This window comes from Alligator mississippiensis, chromosome 6, assembly GCF_030867095.1.
Source record: "Alligator mississippiensis isolate rAllMis1 chromosome 6, rAllMis1, whole genome shotgun sequence".
Lineage (NCBI taxonomy): Eukaryota > Metazoa > Chordata > Crocodylia > Alligatoridae > Alligator > Alligator mississippiensis.
In genome coordinates, this window is record NC_081829.1 from 5,121,745 (window position 1) to 5,132,936 (window position 11,192).

General features: G+C 49.2%; 1 protein-coding gene across 3 annotated transcripts; it reads right to left on the reverse strand.

Moving 5' to 3' along the window:
* Nucleotides 1–663: 663 nt before the first annotated feature.
* NDUFS5 (NADH:ubiquinone oxidoreductase subunit S5) lies at nucleotides 664–6,969 on the reverse strand. Of its 3 annotated transcripts, none has more exons than XM_006267962.4 (4): nucleotides 6,882–6,963; nucleotides 4,091–4,115; nucleotides 3,408–3,625; nucleotides 664–1,027 (listed from the first exon to the last, which is right to left on the reverse strand). In XM_006267962.4, exons 3-4 carry the CDS (start codon nucleotides 3,621–3,623, stop codon nucleotides 923–925), a joined length of 321 nt encoding a protein of 106 aa, XP_006268024.1. In that variant the 5' UTR covers nucleotides 3,624–3,625; nucleotides 4,091–4,115; nucleotides 6,882–6,963; the 3' UTR covers nucleotides 664–922. The 3 variants fall into 3 exon arrangements, with proteins under 3 accessions (XP_006268024.1, XP_059585542.1, XP_014466635.1); XM_059729559.1 differs by lacking the exon at nucleotides 6,882–6,963 and adding an exon at nucleotides 5,965–6,048; XM_014611149.3 differs by lacking the exon at nucleotides 4,091–4,115 and having other exon boundaries at nucleotides 6,882–6,969.
* Nucleotides 6,970–11,192: the final 4,223 nt, after the last annotated feature.

The window sequence follows — 11,192 nt, forward strand, 5'->3', positions numbered from 1 at the left end:
CTTTTTTCCCCTCCCAGTTGTACAAAAGGATTTGGAATATTACAAACAATAAAGGTTGCACGGAGGGCTAGCAAGACCCCTGCTAGGAACCAGATGAATTAGGAAAAGATTCTAGCAGGAGCATTTTCTAGCTCTCCATGGAAGTGGTTTCTACAACTGCTGTCTTCATAACGCACAACCTGCCACCCCCCACTTCTTAACAAAATAAAATGTTCCCTCAAATAAAGGGAGTAGCTTAAAAAAAATGGAGCAAGTTTCAGAATGGAGTCTGCAAAGAGCAAGGATCTGGCTGCAGAATTTTCCCAGAGCCCTAAGACTTTACAATTCAGCTAAGGGTTTATCGTTGGGGCACTGAAGCGGGACCTTGACAGTCGGAAATAGTTGTAAAGTTACTTCCTAAGTGCAGGGGGTAATCATTCTCCACACTGGAAGGGGTAGGGAGATATAAGGCAGCTAGCTACTGCGGGAGGCGCTGAGCATTCACAGCTGCTTTTGTCTTCAGCTGGAATTGGGGACACTCATTATCTCCCAAGATAATGTTCTAAAGTTCTTTGGAGGAGATATTTTAAAATGGATCTGCGAGCTGTTCTCAAAAAATCAGGATCCTTCCCACTCAGGGACACTAAACCATATTTTATTCAAGAAAAGCAAAACAGAACCACGTGAAGTTTTCCAAGGGAGAGTTTTACTTTCCAAATCAATCAGTTACTGGTACCACTGTTATTTAAACTTAAAGATGATAGGTCTTTTATTGAGACCATATGCTCCCAGTATAGCTGGGCTGCAGGAGAGAGACAATTAGCAGAACAGCTCCACAGCGGGCATCATTGGGTGAACTTTTGCAGAAGTTTCATTCCCACAACATGTGCACAAAGGGTGATGCATGGTAAGCTCCGCTGTTTGAGGGACTCCTAGCAGACGATCAAGGTCTGGTTTCCACTTTGCCAGCGTGGTGTGGTGGTGGTGTATACTTTCCTTCCTTGATCAATTTATTTCTTTGGTTAAGAATGGCCGTCATACGCTGTGCCTGCCAAAGACAGATGAACGACTGAATGCAGACTACAGTACGAAAAGACATTAGGTTCCTTTAAGGCCTTTCTCAAGCCAGTCGCGGCCCAAATGCAGACTTAGAAATAGTAACACCTCCCCAAAATCCAGTTGCAATGAGAATTTACTCAACAAATGTGAACCACTGCATTGGACAGAATGGAAGACTGGAGCACATTCGTGTCCAACCAGAAGAGGCTGTAAAACCCAGTAATTACTGCCACACATAAACCATTACATAGTAAAGCAATCTCTAAGACACTAAATTGTCTTTAATAGATAGGCTCAGAACTGTAAAAATATTTTCCACTGTCATTTGTCATCACTGCTGGAAAACCTGAAACAAGAACTTGTTTCCCTTCAATATTCTTTTCTCTCTTCCCTCAGCTGAGCACACGCAGAGAGGCACGTCGTTATAGATCAAGGGCTGGATATGGTGTTTTATGTGCATGGCTGACTCGTTTTATGGAAAAGCAATAAATAGGATTACATTGGCTTTGGAAACAAAGAGAAACCAAAGCAAGCCATAGTAAAAGCAACACAGATTTAAGAGACCCAGTTTATTTCGTGCTACAATGAAAGCTACTCTATAACGGACTTCCCCATCAGGGGATTCTTTCACACACCTAACCACAAGCAGTAACTATGCACAAGCTTGTATTAACAAAGGTAATAACCTTGCCTTTATACCATGAAGCCTCTGACAGACAGAGTCCTTTCCCCTAATTTAAAGCACTGCACAGCTGGACTGCAATCCTAACTGGATTCCTTCAGCTATCCTAAGATAATAGGCACTACAAGTAATAATCACATGTTCTGACTAAGGACACAATTTCAATACAGGCAGTCCTTGACTTACAATGTTTCGAGTTACAACATTTCGCACTTACCAGGTTTCTAAATTGACACCGTTTCAACTTTCTGACCTCAGTTTCGACTTTACAACGCTTGATCCGATGCGACACCATGCCAGCGAACAAGTTCGCTGTGTCGCTCGTCTCCCTGGAGAACACCTGTCCAAACTTCCTGGGACGCTTTCTTTAAGAAAGCTGACGAGACTCCAGAAAAACCTGGAGCCGAGACTCCTGAGAAGACGCCAGCCAAAACCCCTTCAAAAAATCCAACTCAGAGACCTTAAAAAAGTCCAGCAAAGTCACCTCGAAGAAGTCCTTCCAAATCAATAGGATTGCCATTTACAATAGAAATACATTAATGTAGCTATATTACTCATCTATAATTGATAGAGTACAAAATTCTGGGGTATTTTTGGTGAATATAGGGTATAGGGCCTTGGTTCAGGAACGAATCCCCCATTTATAACGTTGTTGCTTATAAGAAAATTGGTTCCGAGTAACAATGTTTCGGCTTAAGGCCTGGATTTCAGGAACCAATTGGGTCGTAAATCCGAGGACTGCCTGTACAGGGAAAATTCAGACCTGCTAGTTCACTTTATGGTCTTTAACTTGTTTTACCATTGGTTTTATAAAGCTTTGTAGACAATGACACCTAAGCCCATTATTATCAAGTCCCATCAACATGTCTTCTCCTGAAGTCACTTTCTGCCCCTCTCCCCCAGTGCCACGACAGTCACAGTCCTGCTATGCACATGCTGCCTTTGTCAGCTTTTTTCTGTTCATGCAGGTTTAGGGAAAATGAGGCGTATTTCTAGGCAACTTTACAGTGTTGGAAGGACATTTTTACAGAGCACTTGAGGAAATAGGAGGATACAGCTGCTTAACTTTTGGTTAGCCTGTGCTGTTACACTCCTTGGAACCCCCGTAGGAAGAAGGGATCTTTGATATATAGATTAAAATATGGATTTTTCCCTACCAAATAATGATGATGTTGGGGGCGGGAAGCAGGATGTGCAACAGCAAAAAAGGAGTTTGGAAAGCTGGCAGTACACTACAGGGTCCCACAATCACAACAGCCCATGGCTCACACCTGCCATACAGTATCTGCCTGCTTAGCAAACCTGTTCCTTCAGTAAGAGGTCTGAAGAGAGCCTTTCTGAAGCCTGGTTTGTTTAAAAGTGAATTCAAATAGCAATGGGAGTCAAGAGAGTCAGACAGTGATTTTCCAGTGATTTCCTGGCGACATGCACACAAAATTAAACTTCTCATTTATGCCATACCAGGCATATCTAAGATGTATTTGCCACTGGATCCAACTGAAATCACCAAGAACTGCAAAACATACTTAGGGGTAAAATGTGGTTCCTAGGGATTAGTGACAGGTGTGCAGCTGTCACTCCTTGTACGAGGTTGATTCATTCTCTTTGTACTGGGTTGATTTATTGCAGTGTCGACACTACGGGTGAGGAGTTCACCCTTCCCTATATCCAGCTTCTTTTCTCTTACCGTTTTTGACTTATGCAAACACTCAAGGAAGTCTTCGTACTCGATGCTGCATTCGACGTTGGCACGGGTCTGCCCAATGCCATGGGTGCACTGAATCCAGTCCTTCTCAAAAGAATAGCACCGACTTGCCTTTTTGAAAGGCTGCTCTGAGCTCATATTAATCAACCATTTGTCCGTATTGATACCCAGCGCATCCTGAAGCTCCCAATACGCCATGGCTGAGAGACAAATAGAAAGAAATAAAGACAGGCTGCTGCAAGACTAGACTAGAGAACAGCCTTAGTGAGACAGGAGCCTATGTTCTTGAAGCAGACTGACCAAACAAGGGTCTGTAGCTATACACATACAATTTTCCCTGGATGATTTATACAAGAGTTAAAGGCTCATCTGATACACGCACACGCGCACACACACAGACACCAGAAGTGCACCGATACCAATATAAAGATACCGATTGCTGGATCAGTACCGATATAAAGAAAATTGGCTGTATCAGTATACAGTAGCAATAAAGACACACCTAAAGAGCACACACTCAGTTTGAATTGCTTGGGTTCCTCCAATGTGTGAGAAGCTAGACCGAGACAATAATCCTAAACACCACATCCTGAATTTTTATGAACAAAAGAAGCATACATATTTTGTTAAAAAAAAAAAAGCTGTCCTATGAATGGCAGTCTCACCTAGTTTATCTTCCAAATTTAGCTTCTGGAAAAAAAAGAAGAGAGGCAGGTGTCATATAATATTTTATCAATTTCAGTTAAAATAAAAGGAATTAATTCAATTAAAGTAAGTGACCTGACGAAGAATATCTTGCATTTGAAAGCTTGTCTAACTCTATGCCTACTGTGCGGTCAATCCAATAATACATATCATACTAAGAAATCCTTACCTCTCAATTAAAATAACGGACGACAAGAGCTTTTAACACCTGATAATGCGCTTAGTGTGGTAGGCTGCACAAAAATAAAGACAGTCAATGCCCCAAAACACTTGCAATTTAAGACATGGACTACATCAAAGTCTCACTGGTATAGATAGTACTGTATTTACCTGAACCCAAGATGACTTTGAATTTAAGACCACTCCCCCATAATTAGATTCTAGATGTGGAAAATTAGAACTTTGATATAATCGTTCATATCTAGAATCTAATTACTGGGGGATTGTCTTAAAATCTGTCTCGCCCACTGCTGATGCAGGAAAAGAGCAGTAGGGGGGCAGGTAATGGGGAGAGCAGAGGCGAGAGCGCAGGTGGGGGGAATGCAGTGGGGAAAACAAGGGCAAGGAGCAGGGGTGAGGAAAAGCAGGCATCTTCCCCTTGCTCCCCTGGTGACAACCTCCCTCTGCCCCAACCACTTACCTCCCCCTTCTGCTGCTTTTAGCCTTGATCCAAGCACAGGTGGAGCCCACAGCTGTTGCTGCCTCATGCTATGGGGAGATGCTACTCTGCCCTGCTCCTCTCTCCCACCCCCGCTGGCTGGGAGCAGGCCACGGCTGAGAGGCCACGGTTCCAGCTGGGGGCTGCCGGGAGCCGCTGTGCAGGGACACCAGGCTGGCTGGAGGCCTCAGCAGCAGTGGGCAGATTCCCCCTTCCCTGCCTGGCTCCTGGCCGGCAACGGGAGCAGGGCTGGACACACGAATCTGCAAGCTGCTGATGCTGTCCCTGCCCCAGCTGGGCTTCCTGCACAGCCAAGTCTCCCAGCTCCTAGCAGTGATACTCAGTTTTAGGATGAGGCTTTGTTTTTCTCATGATGAATTGCAGGGGGAACCTCATCTCGGACTCCAGTAACTACGGTAATCTCACCTAAGGAGGGACTGCTTTAATGACAGTTTTATACTGCCAAAAGCCTTAGCCTAATAAGCGCTATAATGCCTCAGGAGCGCTCTGGTCTGTGCTGCAGCCACTCCAGTGCGGTCAGGCTGCGCCAATACGTAGCACTGTGCTGCAGCCATGCCCTGGTGCTGACACAGCAATGCCAACAAGCATTTTCTGAATTAGAGATATCCCAACACCCTTCTCCTGCGGGTGCTTCCGCTTTCATTCACTCACACAGGGTGACTCGCATGAGCCGTGTCCCAGACACGCCGACACACTGGCTGGGCACCCCGAATTATTGGTGGGTCATGGCCGAAGGGACAGGCGCCAAGGCCCCTGCTACACGTGACATGTATTATGCAAAAGGAATCAGGACTCGTAGTGGAGGCAACATCTTTTATTAGACCAACTAGATCTTTTACTAGATATCTTATATTAGATCTAGTAAAAGATCTAGTTGGCCTAATAAAAGATATCACCTCCACCATGAGTCCCGATTCCTTTTGCCACTAGACCAATACGGCTGCAACCTGGATACCTGATGTATTATGCAATTCACGGGCAAACGGCGCAGCACAGCGAGATGGGCCACACGTGCCAACTCACTGTCGCATGATAAAAATGACCATCCAGTTATGAAGAGAGCCAACCACCTAGATAGTTAGTGCTTGAAAAGGCACAACCACCCCACAGCTGGTTGCTTACAGCCTGCGTCCGCAAACCATACCAGATACACACCCGCGGGGATGGCTCTGCTCCGTGGAGGAGCCGCTCGCCGAGGTCCCCGGTGGCTGGCGGGATCAGCGTCCCCTTGCTGTGAAGGGGGCTACCGGCATCCTGGGCGGCACTGCCAGCAGATCGCCTGTCCGCTGACTCCAGCTATTCACCCCCTTCCCCCGCCCCGCCTGTCTCTCACCCCTTGACTACCTCGATTTACACGGTCACTGACGGGCTCTCGCTCCCGCACGCTCGGAGAGTCCAGCGGAGGGCAATGAAAATGGTTTGGGGGTTGGGGGACACGACTGGTGAGGGGAGGAGGCTGAACTGGGCTTGTTTAGCCTGGAGAAGAGGAGACCAAGGAGGGATTTAATAGCAGCCTTCACCTCCCTGCCGGGGGGCTGCAAAGAGGATGGAGCAGGGCTGTTCATCGTGGGGGCAGATGACAAGACAAGGAGCAATGGGCTCAACTCCCTTGGAGAGGTTTAAGCCCCAGCTGCACAAAGCCCTGGCTGGGGCTGGTCCTGCTTGGCGCAGGGGCTGGACCAGACGTGACCCCTGAGCCCCGCTGTCTGCGACTACGCGCACAGGCTGGTCGCGAGCCGGGCTCGAACCTGCAGCCACGGGAGATGACCCGTGCACGGACCAGCCGGTCGCACAACCCGGGGCGTAGTGCGCATGCGCGGGCCCAGCAGCCCCTGCCCAGCGACTCGCGCATGCGTGGGCCGACCACCACTATCCCCCCCCCCGCCTCAGTGCCCCGCGCATGCGCGGGCCAGCAACAGCGCGCTCCCACCGCAGCGCCCGCGCGGCCCAGCCCCATGAGTCCTGCGGGAACCGGCGACCGAGCCCAAAGGCCCCTTCCCTTCCCTTTCCGCGCCCGCACGGCCCGGCCCTTCCTTTCCCTTCCGTCCGCAGCTGCCTCGCCAGCAACCCACCGCCTCCTGCGTCCTTCCACTTGTTTGCGACACTTCCCTGCCGTCAAGCGCTTCCTGTCGCGCGACGCCCACGCTGTGTTTACCGGCTGACGTCACTGCAAGGGCGGGGCGAGGTGAAAACCATAAAGGAAGGAGACTAGCGCGCCCCCTGCGGCCTCTTCCGCTTTGGGTTCGGCAGCGCCCCCTGCAGGCCGGAGGGGGAATAGTTTCCCTGCGCGCCCCGCAAGGGAGGCCAGGTCCGAGCGCCCCCTCCCGGCCGAGGGTGGGGACTGCGCTGCGCCCAGTGGGTCCCAGCCAGGGTGTCTGCACTGCTGGTGTGCAAACACGATTGCCTGCATTTGAAACCCAGGTTTCAGATGGGAACCCGGGGTCCTAACTACCCCACCTGCCCTGCTGCGGTCTGGGGGGTTTTGCGATAGAAAAACTGCTCTATTTATTATTTTTCCATACTCCAAAAACCAAGTGAACATGAGCTGGCACTTCCCCAGAGCGGCCTCGGATCCCACAAGCGGTGCCTCGAGTCCCGCGAGCCTGAAAAGTTTTTGAGGTGGCACCTGGCCTTGCTTCCCCTTCCGGTCTCTCCTGGGTCCGGGGCATGTTGCAGGGCAACCTCGGTGCAGTCAGGACGTCGAGTTTCTGATGACGGCTGGGAGCTGCCCACTCTGTCCATGCTAGCTCATCCCAAATCAAAGTCCCCCTGGCATCCAGCAGCAAAAGGCCCTCTGTGCTGCTTTAAAACACGCTCTTAAATGCTGCAGGGGACAGTGTGCTGGGGTGGGACCATGGACTCCTGCGTTCTAGTCTGTGCATTGACGGGAAAGTGAAATCCAGCAGTCCGAACATCAGGAACTGGGAATAAAGACTATTGCTATTGCCTATGCCATTGCGTGACTATTGCCTATGCTCTGCTATTGCCTGATCTGAGAAGGGAATAGGATCGAAGTGATTGGAGCAGGGGTAGGAACTGTGACCATGCTGCTCGCTGGCTTTCTGACTTTGGCCGGGCCAAATGGAAGTCTGTTTCCCGTTATTAAAGTGGACATCATTTTCTTTATTTGGGGGGTCAAGAGAGTTAATTAGGGACCACATAGATCAGTGGTTCCCAACCCTGGGGCTCGATACAAATCAGGGTCACGGGGAGTCCACCCCTCACTCCGTCCGTCCAGTCTGTGGCACACGGTCTGTGTGGCTCTTGCCACCGCTGCCCCCCACAATCCCAGCCCAAGCTCTGCTGGCACCACCGGGCATGAGTCAGTGTTGGGGGGCAGGGGTCGCAACCCAGGTTTAGGGCTGCTGCAATAAAAGGTTGGGAACCGCTGGCATAGACCAACAGAGACACTAAGATAGACATCACAGCGTGTGAAAATTTCCCAATCTCCTTAGCTGGTCCGTCAGGCTCACTGATGTGTGCAGTCACGGACGGGCGCTGCTTTTCAAGGTCGTGTGTTGTTGAGGCACCTCATGGGCTGTTCCATAGAAACCACAGGTTCCCTCAGCATAAGCGAGGAGACGATGAACAACATCGAACAAGATTCCCCTGGAGCCTCAACACCAGTCCCCCCGTTGACTTTGCGACTGCTATTTCTGCTGCACTTTCACGGACACTCGCAGCTGAACTAGGAGCATGCACTTGGTCAAACCTCCTCAGACTCTACAGGCATCATGTATTTTCTTTTACATGCATATAATTTGTTTGTTTAAGGGGGTGACGTGTAGTAATCAGCTAAGTTTATCTGTGCTTTAGCCAGGAGCCCCTAGCGTGCAGTCATCCCGATAGAGGGAATTGTTTCCTTAGGGCTGCCAAAGCCTAGGCTGGCCAGTGCATATGTGCTAAATGGTGTTGGGATAAAGCGTTACCCTTTCTCTCACTTTCCTGGGAGCTGCTGATGTGCTGTTTGGCCTGGAACAAAGCTGTTGCTTTGAAGGGCACACACTCCAGTAAACACCTTGGCTGCAGCTGAAGAAACAGCATCCATCGCTACACTTGACTGTCTGCCTGGGACTGGGAGGGTGGAGTGATTCCTTAGACTCAGGACCTGAAATAATATCAGCGTATCAGACACTGTCCAGCTGCTAACTTTACTGTCTCTCTTCCCACCTTCTGCATCCCAAGTGGTTCATGCCACTCCTCTGGACATACAGGACTCTATTATCAGCCTGTGTCAGTTCACGCCAACTTTTAATGATGCTCAGAGGCCAGTTAATGCTCAGTTTAATGCCTAACTCAGTCTGTTTAATGCTCTTGGCTCTGCCCGAGAGCCATGATTAATCCCAAAGAAAGATTCTGCACCTCAATCAATCATTATTGCCTAGATGTAAAGTCAGCTGGGAGAACACAGCAAGTCAGTGCTCAGCTGGGCTTAATCATTAGTCTCTGGGTTAGACAAGTTACTGCCTGGTTATATGCTTGGGTGACAGCCCCCTCCTAGGCTGTATGAAAGTGGGGAAGAACAATCCTGGGCATCAGGCAGTTCTAGAGACCTGAGAAACTCCTCAGCTGGCCAACGGAGATGAAAAAGGAGCCTCAGCAGTGCTGCAGGGTGGGAATAGGGCCCAGCCATGGCTACCCCTTCCCAATAGCATCCAGCCTAGAATGATGTAGGGCTTGTACTCATCTCTCAAGACTATTTGAATCCATGCAGTGCCTCACCCTCCTGAGTCACATAAGGGCTTAGAAGAGAAAAATCTCACAAGCCCTGCACCCCCCCCCCCCCCAACCCTGAAAAGCTCTCCGGCAGCTAGAGTGGATGCAGAAGCTGGTTCTGCATCAGGGACCCTTGGGCACCAGTGATGGGTTAGGCTACTGCTTTTGGCAGTTTTGACTCAGTTTTCTCCACTGTGCTGCTTGGCTGTGTCCTCCAGTCCCTTCCACCTACCCTGCACGGTCCCTCTTCCTTCCCTGTCCCGTCTCTCTTGCGCTATCACCCGACTGTCCACTCTATACACCCCACTTTGCTGTCATTTATTGCCACACTACCCAAGTGTTACAGCCACTTCCCCTCCAGCCCTTGTCTGTCTTGTCAGCGTTTCAAAGCAGCAACTATTACTGTAGTTGTACTCGCCTCCATCGGCCCTTACATTAACACTAAAACTAGTTTGGATGGGGAAGTGAATTCCCCTGCACATCTGGATTCCAGCTGGTGTACAATTGGGTTCTGCATGCTAACAGCACCCTTAACAACTGACTGAGATTAAGGAGGCTTAGTGGAGTAAATCTGGGGTCACTGGCAGGAGCCAGTCTCAGTTTGGTACAGCTGGACACCCAGAACGTACAGCTGAGATGCTTACCCCATTTCTTTTAATGATTACCCTCCATTCAGTGCCATATGTCTCTAGCTCTGAAGGCCCTGATAACCAGTGTTGTAACAAAGGGATTAATATACATGTCCCACCACCACTCTCTGTTGGAGAGATTTTGAACTGCTCAACTCCATCTTTATCCAACGCTGCTAGGGACAAATGGAGAGTTTTCCTTAGACCACATGGTAAAGACTTGCATCTTGAAATAGGAGGGCACAATTTCTTTTGTGAGTGCTGCAATGAAGCTTCCAAGGGCCACATATTTGTCAGTAACAATAACTGTGCTGGGATAGTCCTACATGTCTATGAAACAGCCAGAAGGCTTCACAGGCTGGGATTACGGGCATTACCACAGAGCTTCAACATGCTGCCACCAGATTTTCAGAATGGCAAGTACCCAATGGGAAACCATCAGGCACCTAAATGGGGGGCAGGGCCTTGCAAAAAGCTGTCTCTAAGTGGATCACACACATTGTTTGCAGGCCAGGATGGATTCACTTTTAATCTTCAATTTCAGGTATTACCTAAAAAAGAGCTCATTCTGCTTGCTGTGTCTGAGAGCACACTCTGCAGCTCACATGCTGCTGGCTCTCTCCATGATGTTCTTAAAACATTTCCTTGTGAAGGGTTTACAAGCACAGATACGTGACAAGCAAATATAGCAGAATTGCAGATCTGTAGCCCAGCAGTCCTGTGATTTACCAGCAGATGGTGACTGAGCGGTGTGCAAATGTCTGACCTCTTGCCTCAGGTTCTGGAATGGAGGAACAGCACTGCAATTTGCTTGGGATATAATTTACACTTGCCTGTTTTCTCTGTGGTCCTGTCAATCTTCAGCTGTGTTCTGCCGAACTCCCCTTTGCAGGAAGGGGAGGGAAAATCCATGTGTTTCTTTATAAAAAACAATTCAGCTTAACTTATTTTCACATGATCCTAGCAATCAGCCCCCAATGCCCACACAGCAAACAGGAGACACTCCATGATAGCACACAGCACGCAACGCCAGGCAGG